Genomic DNA, 18,341 nt, shown 5'->3' on the forward strand with positions numbered 1-18,341 from the left:
GTGATTAAATACTCGGCACAATTCACCATGTGCAGTCATCGTAGCTCGCGCGTGTAAAATGTCAAATACATTACACCTTAAAGCACTTACCTTCTTGTTCCCCTTGACGGTTTTTACCCCTTTTCCCTTCTTCCCCGTGCCAAGGGCTCCTTCAACCCCATCCGTCTCCCCCCCTCTTTCCGGCAGCTGCGGCCCGATGACGGTGCTAGATTCCTCGGGTGCTGTCGTTACCGGCACCAGGTCGTCGTCCCCCAAGCCAGCAGAATGCGCCGCCGTATGTCCGGTTGTCGTGACCTCCTCCTGCAACGCAATTGGTCAGAGCCATTCGACTTCCGCCATATTTCATACAATTTACACAAACGGCAATAAACACGGATAAACTGAGCGATATGCGGCACATCCTAGTGAGATCACAGCGAGCGTTCTACTACCCCATGTTCCAGCTGTGTCAAGGACCAGTTTGGTGGTGATCAAAGTCAAAATGAAAAAGGTAACCTTAAAGTTTTCTAAAAATGTACCTTGCCATTTATAATGTAGAATATTTAACCTGTCAGGTAGTAATACAGGCATTGAACCAGGTAGACTGTAGAGGTAAAGGATACATGTGTTACAGTAATGACCATTTCATGTCAATCACCATGTGATCACCACACTACCAACTTAAGAAATGTCAATCACCGTGTGATGACCACCACACCACCATCATCACATGTCAATCACCATGTGATCAGTACCGCACTGCCATCATACCAAATGTCAATCACCACGTGATCCCCACGACACAACCATTATCATTACGTGTCAATCACCATGTGATCAGTACCGCACTGCCATCATACCAAATGTCAATCACCATGTGATCCCCACGACACTACCATTATCATTACGTGTCCACCACCGTGTGATCCCCACCACACTACCATCATCATCATAATCATGTCAATCATTGATCACCACCACACGACTATAATCACCACATATTAAATCATCACAAAACCATAATAAAGTTAAACTTGTATGTTTGTGCCAATAATTTACAAACAAATGCTCAAGATGCATCAGGCTCACCAAAATGGTCGACATACCAAGATTCAGGAACCTTTACCAATGAGCCTCAAACTGACAGGTACTAAGGCAGACAGGTCAGCGTGTCTGACGATGTCAGCCAAATTTCTTTTCTGCTATCACCGTTTCCTCACCTGGGTGCGGAGAGCATGGGCGAAGTACACAGTGGGTGGAGCTTGGATGATTGATGGGTTCATCTTGGGAGTGGAGTTGTGAGAGATGGGAAGCATGGGAAGGACCTAGAAGGGGAAGCAAGGCCCAAAGGAAAGAATGAGGAAGTATTCAGGCAAAAAGAGATGGATTGGACAAAGAGATCACAGTTGGTGCACAATGTATGCACTCGTGATCAACGCAATCAACAAATCTCTCACCAATTTGTGACACACTGTTATGGTCAGGCTGTAAAAAAACAAAACAAAAAAACACGACCAAAAGTCTAACAACAGTGTAGCCGGGCTCGTTTGATACTTTAGTTGAAGAGGATAGCATGACCTGGTTGGGGATACCAGTTTGCAAATAATGCAAGTATTAAATTATTTCTTTTACTTCAGACATGGAACCAGTGGGTTCCTGAATGAGTTGGGTTAAAAAAAACAAAAAAACGGCGAATGGCAAACGATGAATCAATAAATTCTACATTCCTGTGCCACCTTCCGTCTTGGAACGGCAGGCTGCACATTCTCTATACATTCTATACATTCTCACGGACTGCACATTCTCTATATTTTTATTCCAAACAGCATCTTTCATCATTCCAATCACAAATTAATTAACTATAGTATTAATATATCAAAATATCATGTTAAGTCACGATTGTATCGAGATATTATCAAACCAGTGAACCATTGTCACTGTTCACTTCCGGATTCGGGAGCAAGGTCCGTGTCCATCGCATTTCAAAATCATAATTGTATTGAGGAATTTCTGAAACCTAACCCAAAATGTTCCATAGAAGGTTATTATATTTCCTCTAAGTAAAATATGCAACTGCAATGGTTACTAAACACATCTCCCTGTGATGTGATCAGATCCTCAGCTCTGATGGGTGTAAGTTTGTGGGGACAAAAGGATAGACAAACGCTGTTCTAGATGGCATTGCGCTACGGGCTATACCGTAAAAATGAATGATAGAGGAAGGGGCGTTCAAAATGAAAGTATGAGAACCTGAGGTGGGGGGAAGTGTGCTGGGGGCAACATCACGTGCTGAGGTACCGCCGGTGGGGGTGGCGGGCCAGGTGGAGAGGGGCGTGGCGGGGCCAGACGAGGACCGGGTCCTTGCCTTTGCAGTACGTGTGGGACAAAGGCCGGTCGTGGAGGAGGTACTGGGGGTGCACGGTATGGAACAACTGTGGAGGGGGAGGCAAACATAAATGCACCATGGACGATAATGATGGTTCTTTTCTTGTTCGGCAAATAAAATGAGGGTCAGGGATGAGCGCAACATTGGGGGAGAGGTGAGTACTCACATGGTCCAATAACGGGATGAGGAGGTAGACAGGGAGGAGGGATAGAAGCGGCTCTGGCCTGTAAGGTTTGCTGGACCTGAGGTTTGGGTAGGGGATAAAGGGCAGGGGAGATAGGGATGAGACTAGTTACAAAGCCATTGTTGATGGGGGTAGCAAATCAGCACTTGAATCACATGATGTTTAATCACATGATAATTGGTAATTAAATAATTAAATGTTAACATGTGAAATGAAGCACCATTTGCAAACACTTTTGATGTTCACATGTGCTGTAAGCACCCATGGCTCATCTTTCAAGGTACTGCAACTCACTTGTGGATTCGGCTTCTCTGAGTTGCTCTTATTTTATCAGCAGAAAAAAAAAAAATTCATTTCCTTGCCCCCTTCCTCCCCCCGAACCTCTTCCTTAATTTATTGTAAGTTAACCCCCAACCCTCCCCTCCTTCCCTTCCATGTAATACGGAGATGGAACTTTATTTGAGACTTCAAAATAAATCTCGACTCGTGCTGTCAAACTTTGAGTCCATGCTAACTGGGCCGTGTGTAGTCAAATGCTTTGTTACCCAAGTGCTCATTTCCTAAACACGTAGCACAGCTTTATTGCAGTACGACCACATGGTAGTCACGTGACATCAAAGGGAATTCTTTAATTGGTCTCCAATATCATTTGAGCAAAACACTCCGCTGAGAATGTGCGTTTTCATTGAAGAATTTGTTTCCCCCCCCCAGATATTTATATGGAGAGCATCGTCTCTCTCAAGCATAGACATCAAAAGGATAAAGATTCGTAATTTTCTCGGAACAAGTTATTCAAATCCAAGATGATGGACGTAACACTGTCCATCAGTGGAATTGTCGAGACAAAAAAGAAGTAAAATTGAGACAATTATGCATGTTAACAATGGCTTTCGAATCCTACATTCCCCAGCATGTGCTCAGGCACAAACTGTGATAGTTTTAAAACTAACGAGCGTTACGCCTAGGTCCCCCGTCGGGGAAGTGATGCGAGTTGACAAAGTGGAAGACGCAGAAAACATGCTATGATATGATATTTCGCTCACAAGGTTCAGACATACATGGAGGTGGCCATCTTGGATTTTGACGTGGCGACCCAATTTTCAATAGCGTTCTTCCTTATGCCTAGATACACCCACACACCAGATTAGAAGTTAGTAGTTCGTATATCTTTCCAAGATATTTCGCTCACAAGGTTCAGACATACATGGTGGTGGCCATCTTGGATTTTGAAGTGGCGACCCAATTTTCAATAGCGTTCTTCCTTATGCGTAGATACACCAGATTAGAAGTTAGTAGTTCGCTTATTTTTCAAGATATTTCGCTCACAAGGTTCAGACATATATATGGTGGCGGCCATCTTGGATTTTGACGTGGCGACCCAATTTTCAATAGCGTTCTTCCTTGTGCCGAGATACACCCACACACCAGATTAGAAGTTGGTACTTCGCTTATTTTTCAAGATATTCCGCTCACAAGGTTCAGACATACATGGCATCAGACATACATGGCGGCGGCCATCTTGGATTTTGACGTCGGTTGCACCCACACACCAAATTCGAATGCTGTCCTTCGCTTACGCACGCACGGACGGGAAAACCATCGTCCCCCTTTCGCTCCGCGGTGCGACGGGGGACAATAAGTGCCAACACTGCATCCCCTCTTTACCTCCGCCACCTAAGGTGGACCGAGGATGTGTTTTCACCCCTGTTCATCTGTGAACAGGATATTTCCAAAAGTTGTGGACGGATTTGGACAAAACTTTGGGTATATGATAAGGAAGAACCGATTCGATTTTTGTGAAGATCCAGATTCAAGATTATTAAAGTGATTCTTCACCATTCAGTGATAGGGCTAAAAAATGATATACAACACGATATCTCAAAAAGTTATGGACGGATTCAGATGAAACTTTGTGGACAGGTTGGGTGTGTGACAAGGACGAATTTATTCAATTTTGGTGAAGATCTGAATCCGGATCCGAGATTTTTTTTTTTTATAAAGTGATTCTTCACCATTGAGTGATAGGGCCAAAACAATATTTTTAAAAACCACCTTTAGAGCCAAAACAATATATACTATGATATTTCAAAAAGGTGTGGTCGACTTATGACAAAACTTGGTGGATGAGTTAGTTAAAGTGTCAATAACAAGCCAATTCCATTTTGATTCATGTCAGGATCCAGATCCAACCTACCAGTGGGATACAAAATGTAAACTGTTCAGCCTGGCGGAGGTATGCACTCCACTGAGTACCGTTCTAGTCTTGTCTGTCATGTTACAATCATAGCTTTCGCCCCTCCTCATTTCTGCAAACTGGTAGACACAAAACCAAACAGAATGTGGAGTTCTCTTTTTAGTTCGTCTACGGCGACTTTGAGAGATGTTAAAGCCACAACGATGTGCTTCCTTCCGGCATTGGGTCCATTAACAATATTTTTTGTTTTTTTTCCCCTACTCCTACAAGGGGGCTCAATGGATCGTTTTGAAACTCGACATGATTCATGACGACAGCAAAAACTAATGGATCCTCTTTAAATTTCCTTCCAGGTGGTGATATAATTAGCTAATTAACTCAAAATGTAATCCATGTTTGTATGTCCATCACATATCGTGGGATACAGTCATCTCACGAGACGTTTCCTTGTTGGTCAATTTAACCTCTTAATTACCCTCGACAGAGGATAGCGTATTGCATTTGGCTCTGTTGGTCTGTTTGTGTGTTCGTCCGCACAGAACGTGAGAAGGCAATTTAATTACATACTATTGAAAAAAACTTTAAAAGACCCCTTAAGATGCCCAAGACCCTCTATCACCTAATGCAGCCCGACTACGATCGCCCTCCATCGGGAGATGAGCGTCTGTCCCAAGTAAGACTATTCATATGTTTATTGCAGTGAAAGAATGGGCTAAAGAAGGGGCGAAAGCTATGATCGTAACATGACAGACAAGACTAGAACGGTACTAACCCTGGTGTTGGGCTAGCGGCTAGGGTGCCGGCTTAGGATCCTAGGATCCTGGGTTCGAATCCAGGTCAATCGCTGAATTAACACCAGGGGGGTTGACTCAGCCTGTCATCCTTCCGAGGTCGGCTAATTGAGTACCAGTTCACTGGTAATTCCCTGTTTGTCGTTAAAGGCGGCAAAAAGGGTTGGCGTCAGGAAGGGCATCCGGCCGTAAAACATTGCTTCAGAAAGGGGACCGAAAAACAACAACAACCACGGTTCCCGAAAAAGGCCAACCCCTGCTTTGCGGGGAAAAATGGCCTCTAAAGGTGGTTATTATTTTATATATATTGCAGTGAAAGAATGAATGCATGATCGTTTTAAGGCCATTTTCCCCCGCTTGAATGGGGGTTAGCCTTGCAGGCCCAATGACCTCATGGTTCCCTTTTTTGAGGCAATGTTTTTATGGCCGGATGGCCTTCCTGACGCCAACCCTTAGTCACCTCTTACGATGCGCAGGGATACGGTGTACCTATTCTAAATCAGGGTACACACCGGGATCATTCATCCCAGCAAGCTGGTACTCAATTTGCCGACCTTGGAAGGATGACAGGCTGAGTCCATATGTTTATTGCAGTGAAGTTGGTATTTATGAAACATCAATACCTTAAGAATTACAAATCTGAACACTTTCAGATGTTGTTCCTTGTGTAACACTTGGAGCCACAGTTAGCTTGCACAGAGAGTTCAACATTTTCATCGACTTTTAGTGTTCCTCATACCAGAAGGTTAGTGTTTTCACAGCTTTTTACAACAAAACGAATGATCTGCATGGACTTGTGATCTCTTTGTTTTGTTATAACACAAAAGGTGGTGAGAAAAAGTCAAGGAGGCCACTATTGACATTCAAAAAGGGATGGGGTGTGTGATGTCATGGTGCTAAGGAAGCTCCCTTGGTGACACCAATGCATGTTGTGCAGTGATCGAAAGGAAGAGTTTATATTAAAGTTGAAATCAACTTGAGAGTTTGGTCACTGTGATGGACAAGGTGAGACATCTGAATTAAGTGGGACACAAAAGTAAACACGAGTTTGGCACATGGAACTTCACTAGCACATGGAACACATCACACCTGTTGGTAGGTGTTTGTTGCAATAACAGGTCGAATAATCGGTACAGCTGTTGCAGGAGGTGAAGGGCCTCCCAAGACCTCCTGCTCAAAGCTTGGGGAGAACAAACACAGAGGGAAATGGTATAAGAGGCAATGGAGATCAATGAACGATATCAAAACGACATCACGCATTACCAAGTCATCCCATTAACCTGAAGCTTCTCCATCAGCTCGGTCCGTTGAGCAGTTCTAGACCGAGCATGACACAGTGATAATAAAAACCTTTTGGATCGATGGGGAAATGCAAAAAAACCCAAAAAACTTGAGGGCCTCGATCGATGGTTCCTGACAGCCAGCTCGTAATATAGTAATTGAGTAAATCGGGGTGGCCTGGACATGCATCATTTGGATATTGCAGAATGTCTGGGTATTGCAGCCATTATCATCACGTGTCATGCCTGGATATTGCAGAATAAAACGACAAATTTTTTTTAAAGAAGCCGAAGGCACTTGAAAGCGTACCTACGAGAAAGAGGTGTGCCTCTGCACAACAAAACAGTTGAAGAACTTCCTGATTAACTCGTTCAGAGTTGATATGTTACAGTCCATACCACAAAAACTCCTGGTAATGCGGGCCCGTGAAAAGCCGAAGGCTTGTAGATATATGTGTTCTAACCAAACCTTTGTGCTTCTGACCACCGATGGGGAGGTCATATCTGGGGCTTGTCAATGCCTGGGGTAAGTTTAAAATAATTATATTTCCTGTTAATCATGTTTGGTTGAAGGGGAGGGTGATGGGTGGAAATGGGAGTTGTATGGGAGCTATGAAGGACGTTGTGCACGCTGGGGATGCTCGAAGGATCGCCTGCCTGGACGAGTCACGCTGGGTCCAGGATGAAGCGAGGGGAATGCAAAGTGAGGGTGCAGTGACACCAAAGAGACCATGGTGTGCACAGCTCCACCACAGACACTCCACCGTCCGTCCTCCCCATAGACGGGAAGTTTGCCCCACTGTTTGCTTCGGTAGTGCTTAGCCAGCATTTACCAATTGTTCACTCATCCGTAGTAGTAGTAGTAGTAGTAGTAGTAGTAGTAGTAGTAATTGGAAGATGGGTGAATGCTGAGGGGGGAGGGTACCTTAGTTGAGGTCATTAGGTCACCAACAGGTAACACAACATAAAAGGCAAAAGGACCCCATTAGACCTAATTATCCCAACCGGCGTCTGTGGTTGCTTAACAACCTGTTGGGCCGGCGGAGTTATCCATGGCCTGGTGGCCTCAGGGACGGCAATGGCGGCGGGTCTGAGTACGCACCTCGAGAGCACAGCGCGTGTGCTGATACAGCAACAATATACCCTCGGACCCCGCTAATCGCAGGGGATACATTCCTGGAAAATCCGCAAATAGCGAAACCTATGAATAGCGGGGCACTGTTTCAATGGAAAAGGGGGGAGGGGGGGGGGGGGGTAGGTTCCTGAGTCACGAAAATCCACGAATAGAGAGGAACAAACCACGAATAGAGGCAAAATCCACGAATGGCGAGGCAAATCCCACGAATGGCGAGGCAAAATCCACGAATGGCGAGGCAAATCCCGCGAATGGCGAGGCAAATCCCGCGAATGGCGAGGCAAATCCCGCGAATGGCGAGGCAAATCCCACGAACGGCGAGGCAAATCCCGCGAACGGCGAGGCAAATCCCGCGAACGGCAACGAAGCAAATCCCGCGAACGGCGAGGCAAATCCCACGAACGGCGAGGCAAATCCCGCGAATGGCGAGGCAAATCCCGCGAATGGCGAGGCAAATCCCGCGAATGGCGAGGCAAATCCCGCGAACGGTGAGGCAAATCCCGCGAATGGCGAGGCAAATCCCGCGAATGGCGAGGCAAATCCCACGAATGGCGAGGCAAATCCCACGAATGGCGAGGCAAATCCCGCGAATGGCGAGGCAAATCCCGCGAATGGCGAGGCAAATCCCACGAATGGCGAGGCAAATCCCGCGAACGGCGAGGCAAATCCCGCGAATGGAGAGGCAAATCCCGCGAATGGTGAGGCAAATCCCGCGAAGGGCAAGGCAAATCCCACGAATGTCGACGATAATCCACGAAGGTTTTAGAAATGCCGTATGTGAAGCTAACGGTTCGTGATTATTTTTTTTTGCGCCCCTGAAAAACCACGAATTCACGGAACACGGCCGTGAATAAGGAAAAAAAGAAAACCGGAATTTCACGGAACACGGCCACGAATAGAGAAAGAGATCACATTTTATCACCCACGAATACGCGGAACCCGCGAATAGCGGGGTCCTACAGTACATATAACATCAAGCCGCAGTATTCCCACGTTAATCACCACCTGCATTAATCCCTTCCAATGCTTGTTGTTTATCAAGTTGGTCTGAATGTATAAAACGCCAGAGGCCATTAACAAGTAATTAATTTATAGAATAGAAGAACATTACAGGGGTAAACTCAGGAAACATTTAGCAGCTAAATAAGAACCATGCGATCAGATCAATTCATTGATGGGAGGAGGGAGAGAAGGGGGTGAGAAATGAATTCAAGTAATTAAAAAAATTAAATACTTGAAAATTAAGTAATTGAAAATTAAATAATGTAAAATTTAAAATTAAGTCATTGAAAATTAAATAATAGAAAAATTAAATAATGGAAAAATTATTCTTTAAAAAGCAGAACACCACAGACACCAAGACAAGACTAAACACTTAATGCCTCCCTCTGAGAGGATTGTTGAGAAAGTGGATGGGAGGGTTGTCCAGTCGGTCTTTTCGGAGAGACATCGTAAGAGTGTGAGATTTGTCAGGATTGAAAGACATGTTCCACTTGTTTGCCCAGTCTGTGATTTTGTCCAGGTGTGCAGAGAGTGAGGAGGCTGCAGACTGCCGATCTGAGGGATGAGGAATGGAGCGGCAGAGAGTGGAGTCATCAGCAAAGAGACAGAGAGGATTTTCAAGAGTCAGAGAGATCATTGATGAAGACCAGAAAAAGCACAGGGCCCAGAACACTGCCTTAGGGAACTCCAGCTTGAACAGGAAGAGGAGATGAGAGAAACCCATTCAGGGCCACACGTTGACTACGACCATAGAGGAAGTCCGCCAGCCATGCGTGGAGATTTCCATGGATACCAAAGGAGGAGAGTTTGGTGAGCAGAGCGGGGTGCCAGACCGTATCGAAGGCACGTGATATGTCCAGGCCTGAGAAGAGAGGTCATAGAAGAGTAAACATTGTCCTTTCTGGTCTCACCAATGTTTTAATCACCCTTCCCAACCTTTCCTTTCCTCCTTGACCTGTCCCGCAGAAACCTTCAGGGATTTCCTTAATTTCGGTTCATATTCCATTTGTAATTCGACTTCCGGTTCCTCGGGCGAGTGAGGCGTGCTTCGAGCTCTCCACGGCATCGAAGTTTGAGTGTTTTCCCATTCTTGTCTTTGTCAAATTTCCACTGGTTATTTTGCTGTGTACGTGTTATTGTGTGTTTCTAGTTGGTGTTGGTTTGTGGTTCGTGCAAACTTGTGTGTAGTTAATCGTTTTCTGAGTCGTACCTCGTGCGCGGCCTGGTGACTTGGGGCTTCCCTCCCCCCGTCGGTGTTTTGTCGGTTTGGGTTATTTCCTTCGCTGTATTGCTTGTTTCTTTTATTTTATTTTCTCCCCCTCACCTCACCTCCCTAGACAAATAATTCTATATTGATTCTTTCTCTCCTCCCGGACACGTTGCTTGTTAGCTCTCCTCCTCGTCTCGACTTGTGCCCCGCCCCCTGTATCTCGTTTTTCTTCCGCCTCTGCTCCTTCTTTCTCAAATCCACGTTCTCGCTTGGAGACTTTTCCCGGATTGTTTTTTTTCATCGTTCTGTTTGGATATTGTTGGAATATGTTTAAACCGCAGCCGTGATGCTGACGCCTCCCCCTCCCCCACCCCCAGAATTTACATGTTTTAAACGTTTCCCAGTGTGTACCCTGGTCAGAATAGGTACACCGTATCCCTGCGTGTCGTAAGAGACGACTAAGAGGGTTGGCGTCAGGAAGGGCATCCGGCCATAAAAACATTGCCTCAAAAAGAGAACCATGACAATCACAAGTACATATGGGCAGGGTGCAGCCCGAAGTGGAGATCGGTTTCTGAGGTTTGGGACATGGAATGTGGGGACAATGACAGGGAGATCAGGAGAAGTGGTGGAAGTATTGGTCAGAAGAAGAGTGGACATATGTTGTGTGCAAGAGACGAGATGGAAGGGAAGTGGTGTGAGAATGGTGAAGGGTAGGCAGGGACAGAAATACAAGTTTGTGTGGCAAGGGTGCCCGGAGGGCGTGAATGGTGTTGGTGTCCTGTTTTCTGAGGAGTTTGTAGACAGTGTGGTGAGTGTGACTAGAGTGAGTGATAGGTTGATGATGGTGAAAATGATGATTGGAAAGCTCTTGGTGAACGTCATCTCGGGATATGCTCCGCAGGTTGGTCGAAGCGATGAAGAGAAGGACAAGTTCTGGTGTGCGATAGAGAAGCTGATGGAAAACGTGAAAGATGAGGAAGTTGTTGTGGTGGGAGGAGACCTGAATGGACATGTGGGAAGGAGTATGGATGGTTTTGAGGGAGTTCATGGGGGTTACGGATATGGTGTGAGAAATGGAGAAGGTGAAAGGATTTTGGAGTTTGCTGATGGAGCTGATTTGTTGATTTGTAATACTCAGTTCCAGAAAGAGGACAATAAGCTTGTTACATACACGTCAGGTGGGTCGACGACAACCGTTGACTACCTGATGATGGTGCGTCGGCGAGATAGGGGGCACCTCCGGGACACAAAGGTGATCCCGGGGGAGGAGGCTGTTTCACAGCACCACTTGGTTGTCTGCGACATAAGGGTGAAAGGTGCGAGGAGAGCTCGGCGGGTGAAGTACCAACCGAGAATGAAGGTGTGGAGGTTGAAAGAGGTGACAGTAAGGGAGGCATTAAAAGAGAGGCTGAGTAGGGTAGAGGATGATGTGGTTGAGCTTGAAAGTGGTTGGATGTCAATGAAAGCTAGTCTGTTGGGAGCCGTTGGTGAGGTATGTGGATGGACAAAAGGACCACCGAGGCACTCGGAAACATGGTGGTGGGATGTTGAGGTTGGAAAGAGGATTGACGAGAAGAGGAAGAAGTTCAAAGAGTGGCAGAAGGCGAAGGGTACGGGAGCAGAAACAGCAGAGCATGAAAGTTATAAGGCAGCCAGGAAGGCTGCAAAGAAAGAGGTAGCAAAGGCGCAGGAAGCATGTAGGAAAATGTTCGGAGAACGCTTGGATTCGGAAGAGGGTCAGAAAGCAGTATTCAGGATTGCAAAGCAGATAGCGAAAGAGAGGTGTGATGTGATGGGGGTGAGTTGCTTGAAGGATGAAGTGGGACAAATCGTTGTCGACCCAGATGGAATTAATGGAAGATGGAAAAGATATATGGAAATGCTGTTGAATACAGAGAATGAATGGGATGGCAACATAGAGAGTAACCCAGTTTTAGGACCGGCAGAGAAGATAACTGAGAAGGAAGTTGAGGAAGCGATAAAAGCAATGAAGAGTGGAAAAGCGGGAGGGCCGACGGGAGTTGTGGGAGATATGTTGAAGGCAGCAGGAAGTTGGGGTGTGAAGAGAATGACAGAGATCTATAATTTGGTGGTGAAAGAAGGCCGCATTCCAGTGGATTGGGAACTGAGTACCCTCGTCCCTCTATACAAGGGGAAAGGTGACCCTCTGGAGTGTGGCTCGTACCGAGCGATAAAGTTATTGGAGCATGGAATGAAGGTATTGGAAAGGTTGTTGGAGAGGAGGATAAGGAAGAAAGTGAAGATCGACGAAATGCAGTTTGGATTTATGCCAGGAAGAGGAACGACAGATGCGCTTTTCATTGTGAGGCAGTTGCAGGAGAAGTACATGGATAAGAGGAAGAAGTTGTTTTTTGGGTTTGTTGATCTGGAGAAAGCATTCGATAGGGTTCCACGCAAAGTATTGACATGGGCATTGAGGAAGTTAGGAGTGGAGGAATGGTTGATCAGAGTAGTGATGGCAATGTACAAAAGAGCACGCACAGCTGTAAGGACGAAGGACGGGAACAGTGGTGAGTTTGAGGTGAAGGTGGGAGTGCATCAGGGGTCGGTACTAAGTCCACTACTATTTATAGCTGTGATGGAGGTGCTGGCTCAGACCGTAAAGGAGGGTTTACCGTGGGAGTTGTTGTATGCAGATGATCTGGTGTTGATTGCGGAAAGTATGGATGGACTGAAGGAAAAGATGAACAAGTGGAAGGAATGTATGGAGACAAAAGGTCTGAAGGTGAATATCGGAAAGACAAAGGTGATGGCAAGTGGTAAAGCATGTGGTGAGGTGGAAAGAACTGGGAAGTGGCCGTGTGCTGTGTGTAGGAAGGGTGTCGGAGTGAAGTCCATTCAATGTACAATGTGTGCTGAGTGGGTTCATCAAAAATGTAGTGGTCTGAGAGGGTCATTAACCAGTGTGGCAGCTACATTCAAATGTAAGGTGTGCACAGAGGGAGCTGCAGATGGAGGAAATGTTGAGTTGGATCTTGGAGACGGCGTGAAGCTGGAAGGTGTGAAAACATTTTGCTACCTCGGAGACATGCTGAATGGAGAAGGTGGATCAGACTCGGCAACGGTTGCTCGAGTGAGATGTGCATGGAAGAAGTTTCGGGAACTGAGTGGCGTGCTGATGAGGAGGAGAGTGTCGCTGAAGCTGAAGGGAAAGGTGTATGCTGCATGTGTGAGAAGTGTTATGATTTATGGGAGCGAGACATGGGTAATGAACGTAGAGCAGCAACGAAGGCTGGAAAGGGTGGAAATGCGAATGGTTCGATGGATGTGCGGAGTATCGTTGAGAGAGAGGAAGACAAATGATGAATTGCGAAAGATGATGGGAATATTGCCTGTGATTGATGCTGTGAAGAGGAACAGGTTGAGATGGTTTGGTCATGTATTGAGGAAGGATGAAAGTGACTGGTTGAGAAGAGTGATGGAAGTTAATGTAGAAGGAAGTAGAGGACGGGGAAGACCGAGAAAGACTTGGCTAAAGATGGTGGAAGAAGAAATGCGGGCAAGGGGGTTAACAAGGAGAGATGCAGAAAATAGGGCAAAATGGAGAAGATTGTCATGGGGACCGCAAGGCTAACCCCCGCTCTAGCAGGGAACATGGCCTTAAAATGCATGTTGTTGTTGTTGTTGTTGTTGTATTCCATTTGTAATTCCTTCTTGTATTCCACAAATTCCTGCAAATGAGACGAGTGTCGGATAAACTTACCACCTTTACTAAAACCGTCTCGTCTTTACTGTATACAAAGCAGTGACCTTTTGGTTACTGTTCGTTTGGAGAACGAGCGAAGAGGTTCATCTGCTGCGTCGAACAATAATCATGTACACACTCAATAAACCAAAATGAATCAGAGTTAAGTACAGTGTGGAACAGTGCGGCGAAACGCACGAACTATTCACATAAATTACTATTAACGGGCCTCCGCATCGTGCAAGAAACGCATTACGTGCGGTCAGACTTGCAATGTCACTCACAGAGCCATCTCGGCCTCCATCTCCCGCATCCTGTCCTGCTCCAAATCAGCCATGTTTGCACAGGACCGCACACGGCCCGCGTCACTTCCTCCTTCGTCGCGTCCCACTAAAATACTGCGTCACTTCCTCCTTCGTCGAATCTCGCTAAAATAATGCGTCACTTCCTCCTTCGCTGTCTCCCACGGAATTGCGTCACGCGCTCTCAACGTCGGCGGAAATGCGTCACGCGCTCGCTCGTCACGTCGGCGGAAATGCGTCACGCGCTCGCTCGTCACGTCGGCGGAAACGCGTCATTTATCCCGACTGGACTGACGGAAAAGTCGGAAACCTTCGATGGAATTGGCCCCAAGTTAGCTGCTTAGGAGAATGAAAATGTTATTTTTATACAAAGTAACTCAAGCATGTACACTCAGGTTGATTTCTCAATAACAACAACTACAACCGTTTTGTTTTGTAATCGCCGTCGGAGTTTCAGATTGCGGAAACGTTAGTTAGGTTACCGAACGGATCATTGAAGGTTTCGAGAGTTTGTCTCTTCAAAACGCCATTTTCCTCACAGCGCGTTGCTGTATCTGCTCGGGTAAGTCTCTCAGTCTTATGGATCGTAGTTTGTGTTTCACTTTTTACACTCGATGTGGTGTTACACGTTGGTGAGGGCATGTTTAAGAGCACGTTTAAGGCCTTGAAGCAACAATTACAATTACATAAAATGGTGCAGTTAGGACTACAGTTGTACTCTCATATGCTTTCTGGCAGTTTAAGTTAACTTTAGAATCACATCACAATAAGCCATAAGGGTATGGAAGGAGCGGCAAATCGTCACCAGATCTGCATACATAATATATATAGATAGCCATTAATTAATTTTATACATTGTATACAACCCAAACATAAAACATGATCGATGTTACAATAACTATAATCGATCACTTCAGTCCAGACTACCCAGAGTGGCATACATGTGGGAACTTTAGCTCTGATACAGAGATTGTACACACACAGATTGTCTTTTCCGTGATCAATGGTTGAAGGGAGGGATGGATGAGTGGAAGGAGGGATGGATGAGTGGAAGGAAGGATGGATGAGTGGAAGGAGGGATGGATGAGTGGAAGGAGGGATGGATGAGTGGAAGGAGGGATGGATGAGTGGAAGGAGGGATGGATGAGTGGAAGGAGGGATGGATGAGTGGAAGGAGGGATGGATGAGTGGAAGGAGGGATGGATGAGTGGAAGGAGGGATGGATGAGTGGAAGGAGGGATGGATGAGTGGAAGGAGGGATGGATGAGTGGAAGGAGGGATGGATGAGTGGAAGGAGGGATGGATGAGTGGAAGAGGACACACCCAAACACCCAGTTTTAATTCATGCACTCCCTTGGAGGTCGAGAAGTGTGCATGCAAAGTTTGGGTTGCTAGGTTTCATGGTTTTGGGGTTATGGAGGACACACACACACACACACACACACACACACACACACACACACTCTTTTATTATTATAAACATAGTCTTTAAAGCCATTGTGTGTATTGCTATTTATTGTCTTGACTGTTTTCATTACTGAATAGTTTACAAACTCTCAGGTCATCGCCATTTTTACTCATGGTCCTCTTGCAGCATTTATCTTATATTTTCTCCTCTCTCACTCCATCATCCTTCCATTTATTTCTTTCTTTGCCCTTTCATCCCAGACTTTCCTTTCCTGTTCTTTCAGCCCCTTATGCTTGACCTTGTGTCCAGCTAGTAAACTGACCCTGCATTTTCCTTCCCTCTCCAACCCCCCTAACTTATTCTCATTCACACGTGTTTTCTCTCCTTCCGCTCTGTTCTGCGTACAAGCTCTTCCACAATCCCCGGCTTTGTATAAAATACCCAAAATAATAAACTTGCTTTGCAGATTGCCAGTGACGTGGCCATGGGACCCCCTGTTCTCAAAGGTTGATGTACTCGTAGATGTATGAGGTTCTGATTATGTATTTTGTAAGAAGATACCGTCTTTCCCCACTTAACCCCCCCATTGTTCTTCTCTATTTCCACCCCAAGGAGCCACCATGACCCGTGTGTCTGTGGATAAATCTCTACTGCGGAATGTACTGAGACATACAGGTGCACATAACAAGGTTTGTACATTGTAAGTGTATGCCTACCGGGATGGCGTTTACTTTAATCTCGGGTGACGCATCACGGCATTTACTCTGATGGCCATGTTCCTTCAACAACCATGTGTACAGATCCAGGAAGAAGGCTGGATGTGGAGACAGCTCATTACAGAACGACATTCCGAGCAAGCGAGAACACAAAATCATTCTTGTACTCGTCTCAGAAAGTAAGGACTCCTGGGCATCGGCCTTCATCTCTCCAACCATAAATGTTAGGTTTGCTAGTCTGGATTTATGGATTGAATGGTTTCCTAATAGATAGGGATTATACTTATCTACATATTGTATGTGAGAGAGAGAGAGAGAGAGAATATGAATATGAATATGAATATGTGTGTGGGGGGGGGGGGGGGGGGGGAGGGGGAGGGAGGTGGGGCATGGTTGAATTTTGTTTTGTTTTTTGTTGAAATGGTTGAAAAACGCATGGTTGAAAAAACGAGAAGTTTTTAAGATCCGGCCGCTCCCCGAAGAAGGACTCCCACGAGCCTGATCCAACAAACACTTGAGCGAATCCAGGTTTGAAGAAAGCTGTGCTTCGAGATAAAGCGGAGCCCGGGCGAAATTAATTGCCTTTTCCCAGCGGGAGGTTTTCGCACTTATCGGGAGCTGTGAGGCATCAAGAGAAATACCCTTTGTCATGAAGGGAGAGGTCAACCCGAGTTTAAATAGTGAATATCATGTGTCTGGATCTGGATTCCATCGCTTCCCAAGCCGACTATAGAAGTTACGTTATTTAAAAGTCCCTGCACATTACGATTTTTTTTTTTTTTTTTTTGTATACAGAGTCGAGGCTCGTGAAAGAGCTAACATTTATCAAACAAACAAATCAAACAAACGAGCAAACAAAGTATATAAAAAGGGGAGCGATCGACAAGATGGGGAGAGAAGGGGAGGAAGCACACAAACACAACATTTGAGAGCAGGGACATCGGGAGATCTGTGGGAGGGAGAGGGCTTGGGGGCGAGGAGGCGTGGGAAGGGGTAGAAGTATAAAACACAAGGACACTGCAAGGACTTCCAGGAAAGAAGTCGGCACCTCAAAAAGTGGATTTGGGGTGAAATTAGCGGGGGTAGAAAAGATCAAGGTTTTGGATTGGGGAAGATAAGAGATGGTGGTGAACAACCGTTTTAAAGACCTGGAGGGAGGAGTGGGATTGAAGAGAGTGAGGGAGTTTGTTCCAGAGGCGGGAGAAAAGAGGAATGAAGGAGTGAAGGTGAGCAGAGAGTCTTGATTTTGGCAGTTTAACCATAAGAGGGTTGCAGGCAGATCTTGTGCGACCTGTAGGAATATTTGGGGGACAGAGCCCAGAGAGAGCTGTGGGAGCAAGGCCGGAGAGGAGTCGGTAGAAGACGGAAAGACCACCAACCTGCCTGCGGTGAGTAAGTGAAAGGCCCTTGGAGATAGCGTCATCGCGGGAGATTCCAATGATTCTGAATGCTTTGGTTTCAACAGCGTGAAGACGAGCGAGGTGTGAGGCAGGAGCACCAGCCCAGAGGGGAGAGCAGTACTCCATTGAGCTGCGGATGAAAGCCTTGTATGTGGTGAGGAGCTCAGGTGTGCCAAGGAAGGACTTCGCACGACGGAGGATGCCCAGTCGGCGACTGGCTTTGGAGGCCAGCTTGGAAATATGGTTTTCCCAGGAAAGATCATGGCAGATAGTGAGACCCAAAAGCTTGAGTGACAGAACTTCTTGGAGAGGATTATTCAGAAAGTAGATGGGAGGGTTGTCCAGTCGGTCTTTTCGGAGAGACATCGTAAGAGTGTGAGATTTGTCAGGATTGAAAGACATGTTCCACTTGTTTGCCCAGTCTGTGATTTTGTCCAGGTCTGCAGAGAGTGAGGAGGCTGCAGACTGCCGATCTGACGGATGAGGAATGGAGCGGCAGAGAGTGGAGTTATCAGCAAAGAGATAGAGAGGATTTTCAAGAGAGTCAGAGAGATCATTGATGAAGACCAGAAAAAGCACAGGGCCCAGAACACTGCCTTGGGGAACTCCAGCCTGAACAGGAAGAGGAGATGAGAGAAACCCATT

At 46.1% G+C, this 18,341-nt stretch overlaps 2 protein-coding genes and 1 long non-coding RNA gene across 4 annotated transcripts in view; 2 read left to right on the forward strand and 1 right to left on the reverse strand.

Annotated features, from left to right (window-relative positions):
• The window catches only part of HACL2 (2-hydroxyacyl-CoA lyase 2), a 24,792-nt gene extending 23,774 nt beyond the window's left edge, over positions 1-1,018 (forward strand). Inside the window, exon 14 of one of the 2 annotated variants that reach the window (XM_068136030.2) lies at positions 187-384. Coding sequence is in view for 1 of the 2 variants with exons in the window: in XM_068136032.2 (XP_067992133.1) it covers positions 187-200 (14 nt within the window). In the remaining variant the exon portion in view is untranslated. Of the gene's footprint in view, positions 1-186 lie in introns of both variants that reach the window. The other variant, XM_068136032.2, reaches the window with a different exon arrangement.
• RBM42 (RNA binding motif protein 42) overlaps positions 1-14,284 on the reverse strand; it is a 17,841-nt gene extending 3,557 nt beyond the window's left edge. Inside the window, exons 1-6 of the mRNA XM_068136033.2 lie at positions 14,155-14,284; positions 6,624-6,714; positions 2,532-2,607; positions 2,230-2,411; positions 1,200-1,304; positions 91-300 (exon numbers count right to left, since the gene is read on the reverse strand). Coding sequence (XP_067992134.1) covers positions 91-300; positions 1,200-1,304; positions 2,230-2,411; positions 2,532-2,607; positions 6,624-6,714; positions 14,155-14,207 — 717 coding nt within the window. The 5' untranslated portion in view covers positions 14,208-14,284. The remainder of the gene's footprint in view (positions 1-90; positions 301-1,199; positions 1,305-2,229; positions 2,412-2,531; positions 2,608-6,623; positions 6,715-14,154) is intronic.
• Positions 14,285-14,432: 148 nt separating this feature from the next.
• On the forward strand, positions 14,433-16,502 carry LOC137439852 (uncharacterized). Its single transcript, XR_013621301.1, has 3 exons — positions 14,433-14,734; positions 16,193-16,269; positions 16,381-16,502. It is a non-coding gene; the product is annotated as an uncharacterized LOC137439852 (long non-coding RNA).
• Positions 16,503-18,341: the final 1,839 nt, after the last annotated feature.

Source organism: Myxine glutinosa, chromosome 14 (assembly GCF_964187855.1).
Source record: "Myxine glutinosa chromosome 14, kmMyxGlut1.1, whole genome shotgun sequence".
NCBI lineage: Eukaryota > Metazoa > Chordata > Myxini > Myxiniformes > Myxinidae > Myxine > Myxine glutinosa.